Here is a 26,682-nt window from a genome sequence, read left to right on the forward strand (position 1 = left end):
CTTGAGAGATAAGGGTGGGAGTTAATTGAAATGGTAAACTGTAGAAACTGTTCCCAAACAGGGAGTTAAGGAGAGAAAAAGTCTTCTTCTTTCTTCTCTTTTCCGTTTGTTTGGTTGGTTGGGTTTTTTTGGAAGAAAAACCTCTACGAGGAACTAAGGAAACTATAGTGGTTTGAGCATTGGTCTGCTAAACCCAGGGTTGTGAGTTCAATCCTTGAGGGGGCCATTAGGGATCTGGGGCAAAAATTGGGGATTGGTCCTGCTTTGAGGAGGGGGTTGGACTAGATGACCTCCTGAGGCCCCTTCCAACCCTGATATTCTAAGACTAACGAAACAATGTAACTAAGCATAGACTAAAAAGAAGTTCCTATGTAACTTGTAACTTTTTTTTTTCTCCCAGAAAGTATCAAAGAGAGCACTGCCGCAGACCTCCGTCTGCGGCCGAGGATGGTTGAGAAGGAACTGAGGCACGGTCGGGGGAGCACACGCTACAGGAGGTGCCAACAGCTGCACGAGATGACTCCTGTGTGCGCCCTTCCCCCGACCGAGTACTGCTGCGAGAAATCTCCCATCTCCAGCGCAGGGACGCACCGACACCTAGAGTGAAGCACCCACAGGAACACCACTCAAAGAAGAACAGTAGATTCTACGCACCTGTTTTATAACAAATAGAAGAAAACCCACGTATGTTTCAAGTTGAAACCAACATTGCAAAAGGCAGAGAACACAGTCTATAATATGAGTGGATCAATCATTTAATGTTGATACAGTGTTTTGGAGATGTAACAGTCTAACTGCAATACCAAGTTATTTATTATCCTCCTCCTAGTACAGCCATATATGAAAAGAAAAGCTGAAAGGACAGATAAGGGAGGGTTTCTTATTGGACCTGTAATTAATGAAAAACACAGATGCTTTCAGGACAGAAATGGGTCCCATCTTGGAGCAGTGACAGCTTAATAAAGAACAAAAGAAGAAAGGTTTCATATCTGAGAAAGTATTTAAAGAGTTGTATATTTATACAGTGCTTTTCATTCCAAAAGGAGCTTTACAAACTATGGCTCTGATCCTCCACTGATATATGTCCAGGCAGATCCTTGTGTCCAGGCAAAACCCAACTGACTTCAGTGGGGCACCAGGTAGGCACAAGGATTTCCCTACATGCATCTCACTGCAGAATCAGGGCCCACATACATAAAGTACCATTGAAATGTAGCCACCTCCAGGAATAAAGGGAGGCAGTCAAGCACAAAACTGACATGCCACACACACAACAAAAATGGGGCTGGGGAAAACTGTGGCCAAGAAAACTAGGGAAAATGCTATTCCTTTGAGAAGTGGCAAGGGATTTGTCATGTTTTTAACATGTACTCAGAACAGAAAGGACCTCAGTCATCTCACTTTAAATTCTCATCTATATGTCTCTCTGACACACCCATATCCACACCCCCCTCTTTCAGAAGGTTGAAGGGCTGAGTTGATCCTACTGGGATTTGACCCTGTGGTTCTGACAAATACAGGTGTGTCAAACTCGATGCTTAGGGCTAAAATTTTCAGAATTGCCTAAGGGCTTGATACACAATGAAATGTAGGTGCCCAACTGCCATTTTAGGAGCCTAAGACCCAACTTTTAAGCACCAGTTAGATCCTCAAAACTCCTGCTGACCTGCCACCTAATTCTGGAGGTGCCTAAATTCCCTAGGTGCTTAAGTTTCTCCCTGTAAAGTCCATCATGGTGCCTAAGTTCCCACTGCTGGCATGCACAAAACTGCCTAAGCCCTGACGTCACTGTGCTGCTCAACATCCTCGCTCATACCTAAGCCCTGATGGGATTGTCAAACTCAGGATTCCCTGCCTATCTCTGTAACAGGCACCGATCCAGTAGGGGTTTTCAAAGTATACTTACTGGATTGGGTCTGGCACAAGGCAGCCAGGGCAACCATATCAGGAATTTTGGGGGCAGGGGATTGTGTCAGAATACCCAGAAGGCCAATCATCTAGGATGTGGGTGACCCATTTTCAAATTCCCACCTGATTTGGAGCAAGGGACTTGAACCCAGGTTGATTACCCTAACCATCACTATTGTTTGTAAAATGGTAGTATCTATAAACCCCAGTCACAGACCACAACACCACTGTGCAAGGCACTGTACAAACACAGAACCAAAAGGTGGTCCCTACCCCAGAGAAATTGCATTCTAATTACAAGACAAGAGACAACAGATGGAAACAGAGAGATGGGGACAGTACAAGGAAACAATGAGATAATGTTGATTGGCATGATAGGTTGTGGTATCAGCAGTGCACACGAACATGCTATTCATTATTCATCGATTCCAAGGCCAGAATGGACCGTCCTGATCATCTAGGCTGACCTCCTATATAGCACAGGCCCTAGAACTTCCCCAAAATAATTCCCAGAGCAGATCTAGGACATCCAATCCGAATTTAAAAATGATCAGTGATGGCGTATCCACCACAAACCTCGGTAAATTGTTCCAATGGTTAATTACTCACCATTAAAAATGTATGCCTTATTTCAAGTCTGAATTTGCCTAGCTTCAGCTGCCCTTCTTAAACCTTTCCTTTCCTGTGATGTTTTGCTCATCAAGATTTCTGTAGGCATCAGAGCAGAGGAGAGTTTTAAGGAGGTAAGTTTTAAGGTGAGGGGATATTTTGGCGCACTAAATATTTAATTATTTATACAGAGTGGAACAGCTCCAAAAGGAGAGATTGAAAGAACCCCACCCAGAATACCCAATCACCCCATTGTTCAGACACTCACTTGGGATATGAGAGACCCAAATTCAAGCCCCCGCTTCAAATCAGGCAGAGCAAGAATCTGAAAACAGGTCTCCCACATCCCAGATGAGTGCTCTAACCACTGTGCTATTGGCCATAATGGTAGTGGGGAGGAGGGGCTAAATCTCATTTTCAAAAGTGATTCAGACACTTAGGAACCTAAATCCCATTAGAGTTTGGCTCCTAAGCACCTAAATCACTTCTGCAACTGGCATTTAGGCCTCAGTCACACAGGCCCAGATCTTCAAAGGTGTTTAGACAGCTAATTCCCATTGAAGTTAGGTGCCTAAATACCTTTGAAGATCAGCACCTTAGGTACTTTTGAAAGTTTACTGATCGGTCCCTTATTCCATCCCACCCTTTGCGGGGATTCCAGGAGCACTTGTGGAATGAGGGGTTAAAGACTCGATGCCAGACTTGTGGAGAGTAAGACAGCCTCCAGTGTTAGTGTTGGCATGCAGGGCCTCCATAGTGATGGCCTTAATCTAGCCAATCCCTAGACTGAGACCTGGCAGATCTTGGGGGCAGGGAAGCTTCTTTGGCAGCGGAATTGAGAAACCCAGACCCAGGGCAGAATACAGAGGGGAAATGCCATGGAGTCCTTACACAGACTTTTCCATGTAGTGGCAAGATCTAAAGCCTAAGCAGTTTCCAACTGTCAGCTGCTGGCATTCCTGTTTTCCACATTTCTCCCTCCTGTTGGCTATCTATGTTCTGCATCACTATTATACATCTGTGGAAAAACTAACTTGCATTGTACCTCAATTTGTTATTTTTTCCCCATATTTCTAGTAGCTCCAAGTTCCTTGGCATTCACATTCCTCACTGGTTATTACAAATCTACCAGTTTAGTATTATTTGCAAATTTCATTTCAGATGCTGTTTGCCTCCACTTCCAGGTCTGTAACAGAGATATTAGTAATACCAGACACCACAGTGATCCCTGCAGTGCACTGTGGGCATGCAGACCTCAACAAGAAAAGCAGTGACTAAGAATAGTTTCTGGGGGAAAATATGGGGATAGGAGTGCTCAACAGTCTGTTGGCAGGGGAATGACAATTATGTTAATTACAGAATAATTACACTGATAATTCCCCTTCCTACCACCGCCTTAGTTCAACAGCAAACGAACATAGCCGAAACAAGACTCTACATTCTTCACTCACCTAGCTCCATTACCCAACACTTAGAAAGAAAATCTCTTCCACACTTTTCCTCCTACACTGATTTGTGAAAGTTCACATTACCACACCGTGAGGTCTGGTGCTTATACGCCTGTTATGTTCCCAAGTTAAACAGTTTAACTGGTTGATTGCAGCTGCTGTGACTAACACACCAGCCTTAGCAGTATCAATTACACTTTTTTTTTAAAATAAATAAAAACACATTTTCCATCACAAGTTTAACCAGTAGGCCATCACACCACTCCATACACCCAATTAGAGACATCACTGCATGCAGCACAGAATTTCAAATTATGGTGATAAATCTTTAGTTTTGCAAGACCTGGCTTGAAGAAGCTCATAAATATGAAGCTACTGCATGTCGCACACTTTATCTACAGCTTCACTGAATCTCCACCACTGTTGTCTTGGAGATAGAAAATTATTTGTTTCAGTGAGAGTAAGAGAACTGAATGAGACGTTATTTGATGTGCTGGAAGTATTACCAAATGTCTATTGGTTAATATGAATACACTACAGGGTATGGTTTTTCCAACTATTCTTTAGGGGAAAAAAATCCTCCACCCAATTTCTCGTAAACACATGAAATCTGAATGGACATTTATAAATAATATTCTGTAATTTCAAATCTGCCCCTCTTCCTCCACAAATATTAATATCCTTGACTTTAGAGTACTAAAATTAACCAGGAATTTTTACCCACCCAGTCTCTACGAAACAAGTAACTTAATGGATTTAAGGTCAAAGGGCTCAACAGGAAAACCAAATGAATGAAAATTAAAGGGAAAGGAAAAAGAAAGGAATAAGAGAGAAAATGAATACATAAAATGACAAATATTTCACAAATTCATATTGCAACCTTTCTTGTTGATTTGGTCACATATAATAATGCCCAAGAATATGAAATTTCCAACATCAACAGAAATTAGAAGACATTGCTGTGATTGTGAAGAATATGAACCCACACCAACTCCAAAACAGATTGCATCTTCTTGCAATATTCTTGGGAATTACATTATTATGAAGATAAGTAAGCAGACATCAAAATGTTTTTTAAAAAGGCTGCCCCATATATTTACGGAGGAAACAGACCATTTTGTATTTAAAATAAGCATTCTTCGTAGTTTAAAAAGGACAAAGCCGTAGAGCTCAGCCGTATCTTGTGCTGCTCCAGAGGTACAAAGGTGACTTAAAGCTGCTTTTCAGAGCCAGCTGAAGATTCCACCCCCTACTCCCCACCACTATCACCACCACACACACACCAGCTGAGGTAGTCCTCTGCTATCGCAAAGCTAGTTCTACAGTTGGGCCCCCTAGCCACAGAGGCTGCTCTAATTTACTCTAGAGGATGGCTCAGCCTGAGGATTGTGCACAGGAGCAGGGAAGAAGGAAAGGTGGCATAACGCCAACTCTGCCAAATGTGCCATGTGGTTTGAGGATATACTGCATCCTCTTCAAGGAGGTGTGGCAGCAAAACTTCTCTAGTGCCTTTGGAGGTATCATTCCTGCACAGGCACAATGCCTCCTAGAGCTCTGACTCAGGCCATGCACATCTCTCCATGGGCACCCTGCTCCAGGGATCAGCTTATTGCTACACTTGAATTCTATAGTTGAAATGTTGTTCTTACACCCAAGTTTATTTTCTTTTCTTAAAAGTAACTTAAAATGAGAAGTGACATAAAGCCCCCATTCACCCACCACCACGCTATTGTAGTGAAAAATGGAAAGAAGGCTGTGCATATTCTGTACTGTGTCTGCAATCACAGATTGCAAGCAATGCTCTGTCTAGATGAAGAATGTGCCCTAAAGTGCTGTATTTACGCTGAGTCCTGGAACACCAGATTTAAAAAACCCCAATAGTTTCATTTCCACCTTTAAATATAAAATATAACAGCATGTTAAACATGAGGCTATGTCCAAACAATATCCCTTCAAAATACAAAGAAAGCAAAAAGCCTAAGTGCATTTTAGATGCAGTCCAAGAATCAAACAATGGGACAATAACATCCATGAAACAAGCCGCTTATACTCACTGTTTGCCACATGCCATGGTTGATAACTGGCCCACTGCTGGTCACACGGCCTATTCCATTGTACTTCAACTGCAATTCTAACCGTCCGTTGCGCAAAGCTAAGACTATCCACGTGCTGTCTTGATGGCCTCCAGCAAAGAAAAGGATACCTTCAGGATCAAAGGTTCTAAAGTCGAATTCAGCCACAAGTCTGACCACATGGGTGTCAAGAAACAAATCAGTTATGCAGAATTCAAAAACCACTGTGTGCTTTCCATACAGAGAGCATCAGTTCAGACAGTTAAGAACCAAGTATTAAAAAGTATTAGCTTTTAACTCAATTCTAAGACTAAACTAGATGGAGGATATATTATTATGAAAACAGTAGTAGAGAACACGCTGACATATTTCAGAGATCATCAGATTCTCTGGAGCAAGGACTCCCTCCTGGTTACTTGTCTGTACAGTGCCTCACATAATTGGGGTCTGATCCTTGATCAGTGTTCCCAAGTGTACCATAATACATACAAATTAATAATAATAATTTTAGTTCCAAGTGGCTTTTTAATTCCATACATGTACTGAAGGGACGCAATGTTCAGCTGCAGTTCTAAAAGCATTCTCACCTTGTGGGCTGTTTCCTTTTAAAGCGTAGTCTGATAACAGGCGTACCACTGAACATTCTCCCCAGGTATAGAGATTTAACACTTTTCGCAACAGCAAAAGACACACAAGGTATAATATCCTATAATCGAAACATATTTGTAGACTAATTATTTGCTCATACATTAACGAAAGAAGACGACAATCAAATGGAATTTCCTTTGCTATTTTCTAATCTCAAACACTCATGACATGGATATAGTTGTTGATCAGGGTACCAATTATGAAACAACTGTTGATAAGTCCTAAGACTACAGTACTGTAATTTTAGTAATGAGGACGCTTAAAGTTCATTTCCCCTTGCTTCCCCTGAGGGCATATTTTTCTATAGCAAAAAAAAAAAAATTTACACATTAAAGAACAATTTCCATTGTTCCTACATCCTCAGAAAAAAGTCCACTATAAAAACCTTGCTAATGGATGCTTTTTGCATTCACGCCAAGTATCAGAGACTCCTTCCTGCCTCAGCCAAAGGGAAAAAAATCATAAAGGGATCGTGGCGCGCAACAAAAAGTGAAAGTACTACTCTATAACTTAAATCACGCCATTAAATTTCTACACCATCCTCAGTGGACCTAATTCAGAAAAGCTTATGCAGACAGATGTAAATTACAGCTAAGTAGAGGACACACAGTGCTTCCACTGCCATCCTCTTTGTGGAATGGGGCAACAGATGCTTAGCCAGTGGGATCCTGGGAAGATGAGACTTGCATAAGCTATTCTCTCATCACCCTAGCAAGACCCCTTTCCTACAGAGGTGGAAGAGACAGGACACTGGCCTCTTATGGTATCTACTACCCAGCTCAAGTAAGCCTGGACAGTTGGACTCTCCCCTCTGAGTTATTTAATCCAAGCATAATTATTTCAAAGCTTTTCGTTTTTCAGTTACTGAAATGAGAGATAAGATACCTCACAAGTGTTCATGTCCTGGGAAAGCTTAACTCTCCCTTTGCCATCACAGTGACAGGTGTAACTCCCTGGTGAATTGACACAGGTTTGCTCACAAAGTTTCTCTTCACATTCATTCACATCTACACACCACCAGCAAAGGGAAAGGGGGGACAATGAAAAATAGTGATTAATTTTTTAAGCAAATGGTCTACAAACTGTATAATATTTTTGCCCTTCTATAGTGCCCATCATTTGATGATCTCAAAGTGCTTAACACTCAGTAATTATCCCTCAACATCCCTCCAAGGTACAGAACTATTATTATCCCCATTTTACAGGTAAGGAATCTGATTTACAAATAAGTTCTGGCCGCCCAAAGTTACATAGTGAGTCCTGGAAAGGCTGAGAACAGAACCCTGACTCCTGGTCTGACCTGGTCTCCTGATTCATAGCCCTGTTCTCTAACTGCTAGACAATGCTTCCTCATAAGGCCAATGCTGGTACTCGTGCACTGAGTAGATCTTACTTGTTTTGGTAGCCCAGCTGTGATCAGCATGACAATTTGCATAATTGCTACTCAGTGTAATGACTGCAGAATTGGGTCCTTAATAAACAACAAGGAGCTGACAATACTAATGAGAGGTCTCCATTAATTTCTTTCCTCCTTTTGCATTTTCTCATTCACTTCAGAAATCCAGGGGGGAAAAAGTCACATTTGTGGCCCAAGGATATAGGTAGCTATTTTAAAAAGAAAAAGAAAGAAAGAAAGGAAAGAAGGAAAAAGAAGCCCTCGCACTTTATAAATCATAGAATATTAGGGTTGAAGAGACCTCAGGAGGTCCAATCCCCTGCTCAAAGCAGGACCAACACCCACTAAATCATCCCAGCCAAGGCTTTGTCAAGCCAGGCCTTAAAAACCTCTAAGGATGGAGATTCCACCACCTCCCTAGGTAACCCATTCCAGTGCATAAAGGCTCATGTGAAATTCATGTCCTTACACTACTCAGACATAATGCTGGAGGCAACACTGGTCCTGGAACACTTACAGAGCTGTACACAGTCCTATTTACACAGGACTCCAAGCGCAGCTAAATACTACGAGAGATTTTTAAACAACAACTACTGCTCTGTAGTGTTCTGCCACCACAGATGGAAACAACACTATGAACAGATTTGTCTGGATCCCAACCAGATCTCTGCCTGTCAATACAAGAAGTCTTAGTTATTCTGTAGTTGCTCACAGGCACTGAAAGGCAACTGACCTACAGTGGTTAAATGATGAACTAAAAAGAACGGGAGATTAATAAAATGTACTGTACAATCCCATAGTGCTTTACATCATCACAGAACTTTATAAATGTTACCATGTAATTAATCCCATTATTTCCATGCACTTACCTTGACAAGACTTGCTTAAATTATCATATCTGTAGCCTGTATCACACAGACATGCATACGAGCTTATTAAATTTTTACAAAGAGCTTCTCCACAAATGCCTGTTGATACTGTGCATTCATCTATGTCTGCAAAACAAACAGTCAAACACACAGGGCTATTTCACATCAGTATCATTTCAATGTTTGCAAGTTTTGAGTATGGCAGGGTCAACTGTCTTCTCAGTTATTTAGCTAATTGAGATGTTTACTAATATCCTTGAGAATCTGTCTACAGTGTTGGTCTGATAAATATTAAAGCTGTTCAGTGCCAGTAAGGAAGTGATTACAGGCTTCCCAAGAACAGCTGTTGGTTTCTCTTCAAGCCATTGGCTATCTTTGGAAGAGGAATGCAAAGTGACCCAGAGGGAAAACACTGAAAAAATAGACCCAGTTGCCAAGTTTGACAGGGCTACAAACTGTGGAACAATAAGAAGCACACAGTCAGGAAGTGGAGGACCAGTTTTATTTTTGGTGACACAAATACAGATTTGAAACCCAAAATCAAAGAAACGTTATTTTAACAAATACAGGTTTCTCCTCTCCCCTGCTCTTCCTCTTTTTAACACACACAATTTCATAAAATGCATGTAATTTTTTAAAATTTTCAGCCTTTAACCATTTGTAATTCAATTTCAATTACTTTATAAAATTCCCACATCTCTTTCAAACACCATCTCTCAAATTTCACCTAAAGCATATTATTATTTTAAAATTTATGATACCTGTGGCACATATATATTATTATTAATTATTATTATTATTATACATCTGTCTTTAATAGCAAGGTTTTTTGTTCTATTGTCGTTGTGTTGGATTAATAAACCAACATTAAACAGAACATTTTCTTTTCGACACAAGGCAAACTTCACAGCTGGAATAATAGGTACAACTCATCAAAGTCAATGTGTCCCTTTGCACTATTGTGAATTGGGCCCAAAGGAGTGCATGTCTATAATCTAATCACCAAATTAGGCATCAGTTTAAGAGTACTGGGTGGTTCTGCTATAGGGAGGCATACTCCCCTTAGGTCCAGGGGTGGGGTGAGGAAAATAAGTCACTTTTCAGCAGGTGCTGGCGAATGTGGACAAAATTGTTGTTTTAACGTGTGCTAGCAGGTCAAGGTAAATACTAGGGAAGAGTTTATTGTCTACCTCGACCTGCTAACATATTAAAACTACAACTGCTTTGCCTGCCGTCACAAGGTACCATATAGTTCTCTATAAGCAAGCACCTTGATTCTCAAGGTGAAAATTCTAGAAAAAACATATAAAAACAATCACGAGTTCTTATACGCCTGCTAGAAGTTTACCAGAGGTCACCCATCAGTCTTATGGGGCCTCAGTAGGCCAAGGTCCTTCCAAAAACCTTCCCAAGGATTGGGGCCCCCGCTTTGACAGAAACTCCTGTGTGTTTGCTGGATCAGAAAACAGCAAACATCCATGTCCCGATGGGGGAGTGGGATGATCCCCACAGGTGCGTAACCGTGAGTGTGTTTAAACTCATGCTATTTATCAAAAGTCCTTCTTTGTCTGTTTTTCTCTGCAGAAACCAGTTCGAACTAGCATATGAGCATCTCCAGGTGGTGGTACTTCTCTAGAGGTGTTACAACCTTAGTGAATTTACCTAATCACCCCCCACTGTTCTTAGTTTCTGTAGGAGCTGTGTCACCCGCCCCGATGGAATTACATACATAAACTTAATACAGTGAGAGCTCCCCAAAATATTGCAGGAAATTTCCATATCTTGTATTTATGTTTGGTTGATAAAGTTATTGTGCTGAAGCTTCTGCATATGCCTGGCTCTATTTCCTGTACTGTGTGTGTCGACCAAGGTTCTTATAAGCAGGGATGACTGAACTGTTATGAAATAAATTCTGTGCCAGCACATTAAAAGGTTTATACATAATTTGTCTTTTGAATGGAGATAAATAGAGCTGAGGGCTTGGCCACTTGTGGTCATTAATGATCCCATGGCACAGCTTGCAAAAGAAGGGGATTTGAAATCTGGATTAGTTAAATTCTGCTGACATAACGTTCACCCTGTAGCTTCAACTGGACATGATGTTCTGCTTCACTTTCTGTCCTAAACTGCTTTGTGACATTGCTGTCTGCCCTCACCAGGGCATTTCAACCGTTAATCTTAAATGAGATTATGCAAGGAAGACTGAAAGCTCCATTCTTTGCACTTTCACCTTCTGAATTTATTAGCTGCTGTACATACCCAGATTAAGAAAAAATAATATTAAGTTTAACAAACACCACAAAAAAAGAAAAGAAAACCAACAGGCTCTTATATTGCAATGCAATGAGACTGGGAATAATCATAACAACTCTTCTTGCCAACCCTTCTTCCTCTTAGTGTTGTCAGGATGTGAGGGCTGATCAGCTGGACCAATTTAGTACAATCCAACCCACAAATCTTCCGTGAATCACTCCCATGTTATGATGTTGCAGAAAAGTATGGTGTGACTACTGGCATGCCTAGGCATGTATTCCAAACTTGCACTACTGAATAAAATCCTAATAGGCTGCAGTTACTTGGGGGAAAAAAACAAAATAAAAACCCAATTATTAAGAGTTTCTTTTGGCCTAACGATTAAAACACAACATTTGGTGTAAACTAACAGTATAAAACGTAATTGTCACAACTCCAAGTTTCCCAGGACTTGGTCTTGTATACTGCTACCACCATCAAGCTTCTCATTTAGCAATTTTACCTCTGGACACCCCTCCCTCTTACAAGGTCCTTCTTACAAGGACCCCAGGAGCAGGAGAGTGGTCCCGATAGCTACGGTAGGTGTTCTCTGAAGGCCACTGCATAAATCCCCATTCACCACAGCTCCACTCAGGACTGAATTAAGAGATCTGCGATTTATTATTTACAACATATATCTGTGAATGAACTCCAGTACTGATCAGCTGGATCACAGTCCTTTTCCAGCCCTGGAAAGAACAATTTCACCCCCCCACAGTTCAGGCTTCCTCTTCATAAGCCACAAAGTCTGATGTTCTCCCAGTCTGGTCTTACCATCACTCTTTAAGGAGCCCAGGCCTCGATCATCCCTGATAGATCAGTGTTTGAAGAAACCGTTTTTGACATCCTCAGCCAGCTTGGACCAAACTGCCTACAGCCAGCAAATCTCCACCCATTCCTCCAATGGCCCCCTCCCACTGCTGACTGTCGAACACATAGGTGCCAACTCCGTGGATGCTCCGGGGCTGGAGCACCCACAGGGAACAATTCGCGGGTGCCCTGCACACACCGGCAGCCAAGCTCCCCTCCTCTCCTTCCCCCCAAGCACGCCGTGTCCTCACTCCTCCCTATCCCACCCAGTGCTTCCCACCCTGCCACCGCCTAACAGCTGTTTGGCAGTGCTTAGGACTTTCCGGGCGGGAGGGGGAGGAGTGGGGACACTGCGCACTCAGGGGAGGAGGCAGACAAGAGGCAGGGCAGGGACTGGGCCGAGCACTCACCGGACAGAGGGGAAGACAGTGCCTATGGACTTGAACAAATATTCTAGGGTGGCTCCTAGCAAGCCAGGGGACCCTTACCAAGTCCTTAAGTTTCAAACCACTATCTCACTTCCACCCACACATTTTACCTCCCACCTACCTTATATCCAAAATAATATAAACATAACACATACCCTAATGTTGTCCACCATGATCGAGAACTGCTAATCATTGACTTTAATGTAACAGCTAACCTGAAATTAAAGGTATACATTGATCTTACCTTCACATATTTTATTGTTTTTAAGAAGAGCATAGCCACTATAGCATGAACAGCGGTAACTGCCTGGGTTGTTGAGACAGACTTGGTTACAGCCACCATTCTGCACACTGCATTCATTAATATCTAGATATCAATAAAAAGTTATGTTAGGCTTTTCAGCTATTCAGCACTGTGTAAGTGAGGGTAGGGATGGGAAGTAGGAAGGAGGAAGAAAGGCAAGAGATGGAAGAACAATTGTTATGTGTAGAAACAGCTTCAAAAACGTACATACCAACTCAAATACACACATACACACTTACTTATTTATTGCACCTAGGATCTTCGACAACCACTACTGAAATGTATGCAAACAGGTATGTGTGTCTTTACTCCTGGGAATCATCCTAATGAAGCTGATGGTACTATCGCCACGAGTAAAGTAACTCCCATATGTGTTTGCAGGAGCAGACCTGATGTTCATATAGCATCCTGAGCCACATCTGGGAAGGGATCTTTATACTCAAAATTTAAACAACAGTATGATCAATGCAGTGTTGTTGTAGCCGTACTGGTCCCAGGATAGTACAGACAAGGTGGGTGAGATAATATCTTTTACTGGACTAATTTCTGCTGGTGAGAGAGACAGGCTTTCCAGTTACACAGAGCTCTTCTTGGGGTCTGGGAAATGTACTCAGAGTGTCAAAGCTAAATACAACGTGGAACGGATTGTGCAGCATAAATAGTTAACACATATTTCAAGGAACCATTCAAGGTGAAATGGCCTCTTAACTCCCCTCCAGTCATAGGGGGAAAGGAAAGGAGAGGGGAAAAAAGATAAGGAGGGGGAGGGGTTGTTAGTGGGTTACAGATTGTAGTACTAAGCCATAAAACCAGTGTGTCTATTCAGTCCATGATCTTTAGTGTCTAGCAAAGTTCTGAGGTTAAGCTCCCAGAATGGTCTTTGGAAGGTGTGCAGATTTCCTTTGAGAATGAGGAATGATAGGTCAGATATAGAGTGATCACTCTGTAAAGTGTTCACGCACAGGTGATACGATGTTTTTGTCTTTTGTCACTGTTCTGTGTGAGTTCATTTGAGAGAGTGTAGTGACTGTCTCGTTTCACCCACATATTTATGGGCACATTTAGGACACTGGATGAGGTACACCACACGTTGTGATAGGCATGTGTAAGACCTATGAACCTTGAAAGGTGTGTTGTAAGGAGCGTTGGTCATCGTAGCAGTGGAGAAAGGTCTACAGATTTTGCATATATTCTGACAGGATCTGGTGCCTCTTTGAGTTGGTGTATACTGGCCTGTGGGGAGCTTGGAGAGGCTCAGCGGGTTGTTTGAAGGCCAGAAGAGGGGGTTCCGGAAAAAATTCTTTCAGGGTGTAATCCCATCGAGTATGGGTTGTAACTCTTTAATGATACCCCGTACAGGTTCCAATGTGGAGTAGTAGGCGACAACTATGGGTGTACAGTCAGAGGGGATTTTATCTCTGTATTGAAGCCAGTTCTCTTGAGGTATTAAGGTGGACCATTCCATGATGCAATCTACTTATCTGGTGGAGTGTGCTTGTTTGGTGAAGGCAGTTTTAAGTGTGTTAAGGTGTATATCCTGGACTTTCTCCTCAGAGCATATTCTGTGGTATCTGAACGCCTCGCTGCAGAAAGCAAATGTCTTGGTGTGTTTGGGATGGTTGCAGAAAGCAAATGTCTTGGTGTGTTTGGGATGGCTGCAGAAAGCAAATGTCTTGGTGTGTTTGGGATGGTTACTAGATCTGTGAAGGGTGTGGTGATCTGTGGGTTTCTTGTATATAGCTGTCTGCAGGGTTCCATTGTTGAAGCTAATTGTGGTGTCCAGAAAGTTGATGCTAGTAAGTGAGAGTGTTCTAGAGAGAGTTGAATGGATGGGTGGTGATTGTTGAAGTTGTGGTAGAAATCTATGAGTGAGTTTAGGTTGTCTGTCCAGAGGATGAAAACATCATTGCTGTATCTCAGGAATATCATTGGTTCTGTGGTACATTTGTTCAGAAATTCTTTTTCAAGGTGGCCCATGAAGAGGTTGGCATATCGGGGAGCCATCCTAGTACCCACAGCTGTTCCCATGGTTTAGAACAGTGTTTGCTGTTGAATGTAAAATTGTCATGGGTGAAGATGAAATAGAGGAGTTTGGTGATGTGTCTGGGGTGCATGGCTGAGTGTTGTCCATTGTCTTGTAGATATCTGAGACAGGCAGCGATGCGGTCATTGTGAGAGTTATTGGGATACAGGGAGGTGACGTCCATGGTGGCAAGGATGATGTTCTGAGGGAGGTTATTAATGTTGCTGAGTTTCTGGTGGAAATCGGTTGTGTTCTGGAAGAAGCTGGCCCTTTGGAGTGATTTGAGGATGGTTTTTATGAATCCAGATATTCCTTCAGTAAGGTGTTGTGGCCAGACATGATGGGTCTGCCCAGGTTCCCTTGTTTGTGTATCTTGAGAAGCATATAGAAAGTCCTTGCGGTGGGTTCATGTGGGATGAGGTTGTAGGCAGTCCCCTTAGCTGTGACACTGAGTACATTACCCAGACCCAAGGAAAAGCTCTATGTAAGCTCAAAATCTTGTCTCTTTCACCAGCAGAAGTTGGTCTAGTCAAAGGTATTACCTCACCCAACTTGTGTCTCTAGATGATCAAGACAATGGAAGAGACATTGAGTAAAAAAACAAAACATTATTGCAGTTGCTGAGCTTACAGAGCTGCACAAATCAATTCACGAACAAATTTCACAACATTTTTAAAATAAAATATTTGTGAATAATTCCACCACTCTGCACAATATTCCCACAGCTCTACAGGAAGCTCAGGTTCAGTTCCCTTATGAGATCTCCTGCTGCCTGGGCCAGCATGATTGTGAGCTAGCAGCATATGATCTCAAATGAATCTTAATTAATCCTTGCAGCCAGTAAAGTGATGGCTCTGATGAAAGGCCTGAAAGGAGCAGAAACCAGTAATCAGAGAGAGCTGGGGAAACCTCTGTATGCTACAAAGGACATGGCAAACCTCACAGGAAAACCTCCCATTTATACGACCAGCAAACCCTTATTCAAGCAAGTAGTTCTTATGTGAGTAGCCCCAATAAAGTCAATGTGAATCCTCACTGGGATTTCAGTAGTCTTGGTATCAGGTCCTCTATAAATAAGGGTATCCAGGATCAACCCTATACACAATTAGCTTTCTTTTTTAAAATGTCATTTTATACAGTTATGTGCTTCATACAGGACTTTTTTTTTTTGTAGGTGGGGGCGGTGTCCCTGAATGACGTGTAAACCAAAGTTCAATGCTATGGCAACTGTGAATTATGTAACAGTGGGGAAGGGATAAATACTGGAGTTTGGCATCAATGACTATTTACAAGTGCACTGAATAACAGTTCAAGTAAATGTATGAGGTATAAAAACATTGTACATGACAGACAATCCTGTATTACCTGGTCATCAGAAGTCATTAAGAAATAAACCAAATATAATTACCTTGTTCACATTTTTGCCCACGCCAACCACGTCTGCAATGACAAAAGAAGTCACCCTTTAGATCTTCACATATTTCAGTCCCCTCTTTCTGGCAAGGGTAAGGAGAACACTGATTTGGTAAATCTGGTTAAAAAAAAAAGAACAAAACACCACATTGAACTCTCAGCTTGTTTTCCTGCCTCTGTCAAAATCAAGACATTTTAGGAATACTGGAATTACTATCAGAAATACAGGTGATTGGCGCAACAGAGAGAGGCTTCATAGTGCTACTGTACTGAATTATCCTTCTGTGTCAGGATTTATGCAATGCCACCTTAGTAACAATCAGCAAAAGCACTGAAGTTGAAGCGTACCTTATTAAAAATGGGAGGAAGTTTCTTCCATGATGGGCAAGGGTCCCTACATTTTGGAACCGATGACCCCCAGCTTGGCAAAAATAGCCCAAATTTGCTGACTTTTAGGGAACACAGAAAAGCCCATCTACTCTCCCAGGCTTTTGAGGGAAAGGGGGGCATGAAGAGGGTCAGTGTTGGAGGAAAGAGGGGGGGATTGGTGGTTGGCTGTTGGGGTGAGGTTATCAGACCGATAGGTTTGTTTTAGTAAAGGCTATATTTTACATAGCTATCAAAACTGCCATGAGTACACACTTTTGTAGAAATCATAAGGAAAAAAGGAAGAAAAAAAAAAGACTGATGTACTACTAATAAAATAACTTCAAACCTCTAGTCTATAGACCGTAAAATGTTCCTAACCAGACAAGGCTGAATAAAGTCGAATGTCAGCCGATTCTACCACTGTTTTTCAAGCAGAACTCCAGTTGATGTCAGTGGGAGCTCTATATGTGAAATGACATCACATATAGCCTTTATAGCTGATACTATTGTACACATCAGCAATATTTCCGCACAAGACAGCAGTCAACCAGTTCAGGATGGATTTTTAAATCAAAAACCAAACTGTTAACTTGACTGTTCTCACAAGGTGAAATTCACCCATTCAGGCACAAAACCAAAAAGTTATAAGGCTGCATACCAGGAACTAAGTGGAGGTGGAATAGGCCCCTATAAAATCCATTGGCAGCCCCTCTGCAAATGTTGTAATACACAATAAGTGGGATCCTACCAAATTCATGGTCATGAAAAATGCATCACGGACCATGAAATCTTATCTCCCCCATGAAATCTTGCACACAGCAGGTGGCTCCTAGCCTGTGCAGGGCTCCAGCTGCTAGTCCCTGCTGGGGATGGGCAGGGACGAGACTTCCTCTTCCCCTACAGGGACTGCTCCGGGGGTGGGTCAGACCCACCTCCAAAATCTCCCCTTGCTGCAGAAAGCTCGGGTGACTCCAGCTGTCACCTGCTGACTCTCTCTCACACACACACACAGGCTGTGGCACTAGCTGTCAGCCCCCAACTCGTGCAGTAGCCTGCCGGGAGAACTGGACATATGGTAACCCACCCCCCCCATACCCTGCAACACTCACTTCTGTGCTGCTGCCGGAGGTGCTGCTAGCGTCAGAGCTGGGCGCCGGGCCAGCCGCCTTCCTCTCCGGCTCCCCAGCTCTGAAGGCCGCAGCAGAGCAGAAGTAAGGGTGACAATCCCAGAACCCCCCTACAGTAGCCTTGCGACCCTCCCACCCTGACCGCCTTTTGGGAAGAATTAGTAGGGGAAGCAAAAGTGGATGGGAACCTGGGAGGCAATGACCATGAGATGGTCGAGTTCAGGATCCTGACATAGGGAAGAAAGGAGAGCAGCAGAATACGGACCCTGGACTTCAGAAAAGCAGACTTTGACTCCTTCAGGGAACTGATGGGCAGGATCCCCTGGGAGAATAACATGAGGGGGAAAGGAGTCCAGGAGAGCTGGCTGTATTTTAAAGAATCCTTATTAAGGTTACAGGGGCAAACCATCCCGATGTGTAGAAAGAATAGTAAATATGGCAGGCGACCAGCTTGGCTTAACGGTGAAATCCTTGCTGATCTTAAACACAAAAAAGAAGCTTACAAGAAGTGGAAGATTGGACAAATGATCAGGGAAGAGTATAAAAATATTGCTCGGGCATGCAGGAGTAAAATCAGGAAGGCCAAATCACACCTGGAGTTGCAGCTAGTAAGAGATGTTAAGAGTAACAAGAAGGGTTTCGTCAGGTATGTTAGCAACAAGAAGAAAGTCAAGGAAAGTATGGGCCCCTTACTGAATGAGGGAGGCAACCTAGTGAGAGAGGATGTGGAAAAACCTAATGTACTCAATGCTTTTTTTGCCTCTGTCTTCACGAACAAGGTCAGCCCCCAGACTACTGCACTAGGCAGCACAGCATGGGGAGGAGGTGACCAGCCCTCTGTGGAGAAAGAAGTGGTTTGGGACTATTTAGAAAAGCTGGATGTGCACAAGTCCATGGGGCCGGATGCGTTGCATCCGAGAGTGCTAAAGGAGTTGGCGGATGTGATTGCAGAGCCATTGTCCATTATCTTTGAAAACTCATGGCGACTGGGGGAGGTCCCGGACGACTGGAAAAAGGCTAATGTAGTTCCCATCTTTAAAAAAGGGAAGAAGGAGGATCCTGGGAACTACAGACCAGTCAGCCTCACCTCAGTCCCCAGAAAAATCATGGAGTAGGTCCTCAAGGAATCAATTCTGAAGCACTTAGATGAGAGAACAGTGATCAGGAACAGTCAGCATGGATTCACCAAGGGCAAGTCATGCCTGACTAATCTAATTGCCTTCTATGACAAGATAACTGGTTCTGTGGATGAAGGGAAAGCAGTGGACATGGTGTTCCTTGATTTTAGCAAAGCTTTTGACACAGTCTCCCACAGTATTTTTGTCAGCAAGTTAAAGAAGTATGGGCTGGATGAATGCACTATAAGGTGGGTAGAAAATTGGCTAGATTGTCGGGCTCAACGGGTAGTGATCAATGGCTCCATGTCTAGTTGGCAGCCAGTATCAAGTGGAGTGCCCCAGGGGTCAGTCCTGGGGCTGGTTTTGTTCAATATCTTCATAAATGATCTGGAGGATGGTATGGATTGCACCCTCAGCAAGTTTGCAGACGACACTAAACTGGGAGAAGTGGTAGATACGGTGGAGGGTAGGGATAGGATACAGAGGGACCTAGACAAATTGGAGGATTGGGCCAAAAGAAATCTGATGAGGTTCAACAAGGACAAGTGCAGAGTCCTGCACTCAGGACGGAAGAATCCAATGTACCACTACAGACTAGGGACCGAATGGCTCGGCAGCAGTTCTGCAGAAAAGGACCTAGGGGTGACAGTGGACGAGAAGCTGGATATGAGTCAACAGTGTGCCCTTGTAGCCAAGAAGGCCAATGGCATTTTGGGATGTATAAGTAGGGGCATTGCCAGCAGATCGAGGGACGTGATTGTTCTCCTCTATTCGACATTGGTGAGGCCTCATCTGGAGTACTGTGTCCAGTTTTGGGCCCCACACTACAAGAAGGATGTGGAAAAATTGGAGAGAGTCCAGCGGAGGGCAACAAAAAAGATTAGGGGTCTGGAACACATGACTTATGAGGAGAGGCTGAGGGAACTGGGATTGTTTAGTCTGCGGAAGAGAAGAATGAGGGGGGATTTGATAGCTGCTTTCAACTACCTGAAATGGGGTTCCAAAGAGGATGGATCTAGACTATTCTCAGTGGTAGCGGATGACAGGACAAGGAGTAATGGTCTCAAGTTGCAGTGGGGGAGATTTAGGTTGGATATTAGGAAAAACTTTTTCACCAGGAGGGTGGTGAAACACTGGAATGCATTACCTAGGGAGGTGGTGGAATCTCCTTCCTTAGAAGTTTTTAAGGTCAGGCTTGACAAAGCCCTGGCTGGGATGATTTATTTGGGGATCGGTCCTGCTTTGAGCAGAGGGTTGGACTAGATGACCTCCTGAGGTCCCTTCCAACCCTGATATTCTATGACCCCCCAGTGTTACAACACCATGAAATTTCCGATGTGAACATCTGAAAATGTGAAACTGACTAATTTTAAAACCTCCTGGCTGTGAAATTGACCAAAATGGAACAGGAATTTGGTAGGGCCCAAAGAATAATGCCCCTTATGCAGGTGCTTTGGGCTACTGGATCTTCATAAATACACATCCCATGGGATCTTTTCGAAACCTGCCCCTTCGCATCAGCATATCTGGAACAGGTGTAGAGACCATCCATTCCCATCCAGACAGTAGAAAGGCCCACACACAGAGAGGGTTTTCTACATGAATTTTAGCCACAGTACAATCTGCAGGACCATCAGACTTGGCAAAAACTATTAAAATACTGTTGCATATTATAATTATTCATTGACTCCCTCTTCACTTTGAGCTGGATTGCTTTTTTTTTTTTTAAAGTAGTTTCAGACCTCAACTTGGATTTGCAGTCCTAAAAGTGCTGGAATTTCTATTACTGTTGGTTCACTTCAATTTAATGCAACAAGGAGGAGTCTATAAAAAAAGTTCAAATACAATCAGGACAAGCAATGCATAACAAATGTATGTAAAAGGGGTGCCATTAAAATCTGGACATTAACCTCCTGCAGTATATAAATGCACAATGATGGGTTTGAGACATTCCCCATTCTAAGTGGAAACAATATCACAAATGATGGGACAAAAGGTAATTATTTCAGTGAACAAAAATGTTGGAATCTTTACGGTGCCGCTGCAAGCATTAGCACTATTATAAAGGCTCCAATCAGGATTGGGTGCCCACACTGCAGGACATTGTACAAACACACAAGAAGAGACAGTCCTTGCCCCAGAGAACTTACAATTCATGGTCCCAATCTTGCAATTTACAATGCTTGAGGTGTCCCATGCATGGCCAGGTAGCTAGTGCTTGGCAGTAGCAGGGTTGCAGAGCTAGGATTCCCTGCTTCCCCTTTGGGGTACCTTATGCCCCCAGGACACTAGCGAACACCCCACACTGCATATCTGTTCAAGGCCTCGACAAACTGTAGCCAACAGTGCTTAGAAAAAACAACGTAAGTAGTTTCACAATGCCCACTCTGGCCCCATCCTGCAATCAGGGAGGATGGACTCTTATAACTGAGCAGAACCCCAGTGAAGCAAACAGAGTTCCAAACAGATCAACGACCCACCAGGATCAGAGCCTATGCTGTGACAATAAATGCCCTCCACATAGGGCCAAAGCCTTGTTCAGCCAAAAATCTACTGGTTTAAATGACAAAAATACTCATAGTGCTAATACTTACCCCCTCCTTTGTAAAGTAATTTGAGAACCTTTGATAAAAAGTACTTTAAAAGTAAGAGCAAAGCGTTAGGGGATGGTTTTTGTTGTTGTTTACTTGTTTGCTTTTTTAGTATTACTGCAAGCACCACTGGCAATGTTTCCTTGTAAAATGCTTTATAATTGTTCACTCGTCCCTTCCTTCCCTCATCCCCCAAGTAGAAACTGGCCTGTGCCATGAATTGCAGATAAGTCAGCTTAGAACAAAAACAGTTATGCTTACTGGGAGCCAAAAACCTATGTAAACATATTATTATTTTTGGAGTAGGAGGCAATTGGACTGGTGCACTACATGCAATAACAATAAATAACAATGTGCTTTTTGTCAGAGGATCCCAAAGTCCTTTTACAAAGCTAAGTATCATTACGACTATTTTACATATCAAAAAAGTGAGGCACCGAGGTAAAGGCCAACATTTTCAAAATGGCCAATTGATTTTGGGTGCTCAGCTTGAGAGATCTATGGCTTTCCTTTCAGAGTTGCTGAACTCCAGCTGAAGGTAAGCACATCTTAACATCAGACCCTAGATATCTCAAGTTGGACACACTACATTAATGGCCATTTTTTAAAAACCTGGCCTTAGTTACTTGACCATAATAATATAGCAAATTAGTAGCACAGTGGGGGAATAAAAAAAAATAAAAATTCTCCCCTGACTTTATTCTCTGCACTAATCACTGTTTGATATTGTCTCCAGTAAAGGTTGATAATATTGCTGAATACTTCTACCATTACAGCCAGACTGCTGAAAACCTATCAGGAGACGCACCTTATTTTTACCCACTGTAAATCAAGATCACTGCCAGGATGTTCCCAGGCAGCACGTTTAGGTCAAATATCACTGACTTCACTTTCCTCTCTCACCTCGAGTACAGTTACAAAATGTCTTCTATGTCCAGCAAGAGTGTGTATAAATTAAGGGGAAAACCGGAAGGATTCTTCATCCACTGGTTCTGATGAGACTAATGATTGGGACATCCCTTGACAATTATTTTCTTAAACATGCTCTGTGTGCATGCGTATGTGTATTATGGGGGGATGGATAGTGTTACCTCATCATTTTCCTAATTTGATGACAAGTCTGGTCAGACTGCTCAGCTACAGAGGACATAAGATTTTGGGTTAGGTATTTCACAACTAAGTGAATGTTTTCCTTTGTCAGAATAATGGGAACTGCATTTCTCTCATCTTACTCTCTTTGATCTTGAAGGCATGCCTTTGAAACAGTTTACTTTGAAAAACTTTTTAAAAAACATACTTTTAATGATGCAGACAAAGCAAATCCCTTTGCCATATTTTGGAAGCATTTACAGCACAGTGGTATTTGGTTACTGCTCAATGAACATTTTAGAAAGATTCCCAGGGATTGTCTACAGGGGGAACACAGCATGGGACAACTACTGCAGAACAGCTATTCTGCACTAGCACCCCATGTGGGTACTCTTACTCCACAGTAAGGGAGTGGCTATACTTTCAATGCCACCGCTTCCACTGTAGCACTTAGTGAAGACATCGCCTACATTGACAGGAGAGCTTCTCCCATCAGCACAGGTATTCCACCTCCCCGAGAGGCAGTAGCTATGTCAACAGGAGAAGCCCTCCTATCATTAGAGCACTGTCTACACCGTGGGTTAGGTTGGTATAACTATGTCACTCAGGAATATGGATTTTCCACACACCTGGGCGATGTAGTTATACTGACATAAATTCGTAATGTAGACCAGGGCTAAGAGTGCTTTTGTATGATCTTAATCCGCTCTGGAAGTGGATTAAGCAAACCACACAAGGCACTACTGGAGGGGAATAAGAGTATCCACATGCAGAGTTAGGCCTGGTCCACACTGCAGAGTTAGGCCTATGTACAGCAGCTTGTGTCAACCTAACTCTGTAAGTGTCTACACTAAAACGCAGCTGCCACTGATGTAACTCGCTCACTATGCCAACTTAGTAACTCCACCTCAGTGAGAGGTATAGCATCTTAGGTTAGTTACATCAATTTTAGTGGTCTCCAGGAAGTGTCCCACAATGCCTCACCATAACTGCTCTGGTCACCATTTTGAACTCCACTGCTTGGCAGACAGGTACACAGGTATATATGCCCCTCCCCTTTAAATCCCTGCACATTTTTGAAATTCCATTTCCTGTTTGGTCGGCATTTCTGCGCTCACCTAGCAACTGCCCAGCTGACCTGCTGGCTATACGCTGCAGACACGCTCCTGCCTGGAGTACATGGGAGGTGGAGGATCTCCTGGGACTGTGGGGAGAAGAGGCTGTGTAGGCACAGCTCCAATCCAGCCATAGAAACGTTGATATCTCCGAGCAGATCGCGCGAGGCATGGAGAAGGGCTAAAAGAGGGACCCGCAGCAGCACCCCGTGAAAGCCAAGGAGCTGTGGCAAGCATAGCAGAAGGCAAGGGAGGCTAACAGTTGCTCTGGTGGAGAGCTGCAGACATGCCGCTTTTACAAAGAGCTGCATGCCATCCTCAGTGGAGACCCCACCACCACCCCTAAGAGCCCTGTTGATACTTTGAAGAACTCAGTCACAGGCCCCCACAATGAACAGTGAGGAGGTGTTGGATGAGGAAGAGAAGGAGGAGGAGTACAGGGGACAGGCAACAGGGGGATCCAGTGGCCCAGCGAGCCAGGACCTGTTTTTGACTCCAGAGCAGTCGAGCCAGTCCCTACAGTCCAGTGTGGGTGAGGCTGATACAGAGGAAGGAACCTCTGGCAAGTATGCAGTTTGCTTTGATATTGCAGGGACACATCTGTTCATTTACTCTTTTATATTCATGCTAGAAGCAGCAGTGAAATAACCAATAGAGGAAGAGTTACTATCTGCTTCTCATTCCCCTGGCTATACAGTTAGGCAGAGGGGGGCCCTGCAGAAAAGTTTATGTGCACTCGGATGTCCTGTGAATCCTCCGTAGAGATCTCGAGGAAACTTTCCTGGAGATAAGTCTGCAATCTTCTGCCAAAGGTTTCTGGGGAGGTCTCAGTTAGTTCTTCCACCATGGTAGGACACTTTCCCATGGCACTCAGCAATTACTTCAACAGTCACCAATGCAGCACACAGGCTAGCAGCATACGGACCCAGTCTGCAGCTGGATGCATGCACGAGCTGTTTCCTTTCAGCCTCCATTACCCTCAGGAGTGAGAGATCAGCTAAAATCACCACTGCCTATGGAAAACGGTGCCAGTATTCAGTTCAGTTGCCCTATCCACATATACTCTGTTCAGCTACATTCCCCCCCGCAACCGTACTCACCATAGCTGGGAATGCCACCATGCTCTATGAATCCCAAGGAGAAATGCAAATGTAGTGCTTTGAACTTGTGTGCATCAAGGGGAGTGAGTTCAGGATAGCAAGTTTCCATTTATCTTGTGAATACAATCACAAGAGGACTTCTGTGCATCTTTGTATCTGGAAATGTGGCCTTGGGGGTCTCTCCATCTACATCAGTGGAGCAGCTCAGCCAGATAAGGAGGAGGGGAAGGAGAGGAGGCAGGATGACATGTTCCAAGAGATACTGCAAGCCTCTGGTGCTTCAGATAAACACAGGGCTTGGAGGATCACCCTCACAGACAGCATGGGCAGGGATCGAGCAGAGAGGAGAAAGACACAGGAAAAGGAGAGAGATGTGCAGCAGGAGATGCTAGTGCTTCTCAAGTGTCAGATAGAAATGCTGGAGACTCTTGCTGACCTTCAAGGTTGAACAGACCCGTGCTCGCCTCCCTCTGCAGCCCATTTAGAATTGCATTCCAAGACCTCCCTTCACACCCCTGCCATATTCCAGGTGGCGTCCAAGGCCGCTGCACTATCCCTATCACTTCCGGGGAAGAGTTCAGGCAATCGCAGCCACATATACACTGACCTGTGAGAGACAAGGCTGATGAATGTGTTTGTGAAATGGGAATGACTGTTCTTTCCCCTTCAAAGGTTCTTTTCCCTGTATTTATAAAGTTTCATTCAGTTATAAATATGTCTGTTTTGTCTGGGTTTGGAATGAAAGTCTATTTATGGAAACTTAAGTCATCTTTATTAGTTCACAACATATACTGGCTGGGGCTGAAATCATTCACAGATAATAGCAATAGTTGTATTTGCAATGTTATATTATTACACACACACACACACACTACAAAATTCATACTAGGGTGCATAAAACCAATGCCAGGCAGAGCACACTACAGCAACACAAATTACTGTGGCTCACTCTTAAAATGGTCTTTCACAGCCTCGCTGAGTCAAATAGCTCCCTGTTGAGATCTTCTTATAGCCCTGGTATCTGGCTGCTCAAAATCAGCAGACAGCTGTTCTACCTCCACCCTGGCAGAAATTTTTCTCCATTTGCTTCTGATATTATGAAGGACACAGCAGGCAGCTATAATCATTGGGATTTTTTTTCACCGAGGTTTAATTTCGTGAGTAGACAGCGCAAACAGCCTTTCAAATAGCCAAAGGTACATTCAACTGTCATTCTGCACCTGCTGAGCCTGTAGTTGAAGTGCTCCTTGCTGCTGTTGAAGTGGCCAGTGCATGGCTTCATGAGCCACAGGAGTAAGGGGTAAGCAGAGTCTCCCAGAATCACTAGTGGCATTTCAACATCCCCAATGGTAATCCTCTGGTCTGGAAAGAAAGGCCCTGCTTGCAGCTTTCTGAACAAGCCTGTGTTCTTAAAGATGCGTGTGTCATGCACCTTCCCTGACCATCCCACATTGATGTTGGTAAAACATCCTCAGTGATCCACCAGCGCTTGCAATACCATGGTACATCAGCAGAAAGGGTTACTTTTCTATGTGACAAGGTGGTCTGGAGACAAAATAGGGATATGCATGCCATCTATTGCCCCACCAGAGTTCGGGAACCTGACTGCCGCAAAACCATCCACTATGTCCTGCACATTGCCCAGAATCACAGTCCTTTGTAGCAGGACGCGATTAGTGGCCCTGCACATTTGCATCACAGCAACCATCACAGTGGATTTCCCAACTCCAAATTGATTCCTGGCTCACCAGTAGCAATCTGGCATTGCAAGCTTCCACACAGCGATCATCACTCACTTCTCCACTGTCAGTGTAGCTCTCATTTTGATATCACTACACCAGAGTGCTGGGGCGAGCTCCGCCCACCCATCCAGGAATGTGGCTTTGCGCATCTGAAAGTTCTGCAGCCACTGCTCATCATCCCATACCTACATAATGATGTGATCCCTCCAGT

General features: G+C 43.5%; 1 protein-coding gene across 10 annotated transcripts in view; it reads right to left on the reverse strand.

Moving 5' to 3' along the window:
• Positions 1 to 26,682, reverse strand: part of GAS6 (growth arrest specific 6) — a 155,281-nt gene that overhangs the window by 105,876 nt on the left and 22,723 nt on the right. For 9 of the 10 annotated variants that reach the window (XR_012159653.1, XR_012159654.1, XR_012159659.1 and 6 more), the window contains 6 exons: positions 16,216 to 16,338; positions 12,725 to 12,847; positions 8,951 to 9,076; positions 7,571 to 7,692; positions 6,625 to 6,743; positions 6,020 to 6,209 (listed from right to left, as the gene is read on the reverse strand). Coding sequence is in view for 2 of the 10 variants with exons in the window: in XM_073350599.1 (XP_073206700.1) it covers positions 6,020 to 6,209; positions 6,625 to 6,743; positions 7,571 to 7,692; positions 8,951 to 9,076; positions 12,725 to 12,847; positions 16,216 to 16,338 (803 nt within the window). In the remaining 8 variants the exon portion in view is untranslated. The remainder of the gene's footprint in view (positions 1 to 6,019; positions 6,210 to 6,624; positions 6,744 to 7,570; positions 7,693 to 8,950; positions 9,077 to 12,724; positions 12,848 to 16,215; positions 16,339 to 26,682) is intronic. The other variant, XR_012159662.1, reaches the window with a different exon arrangement.

Source organism: Lepidochelys kempii, chromosome 1, assembly GCF_965140265.1.
Source record: "Lepidochelys kempii isolate rLepKem1 chromosome 1, rLepKem1.hap2, whole genome shotgun sequence".
Taxonomy (NCBI): domain Eukaryota; kingdom Metazoa; phylum Chordata; order Testudines; family Cheloniidae; genus Lepidochelys; species Lepidochelys kempii.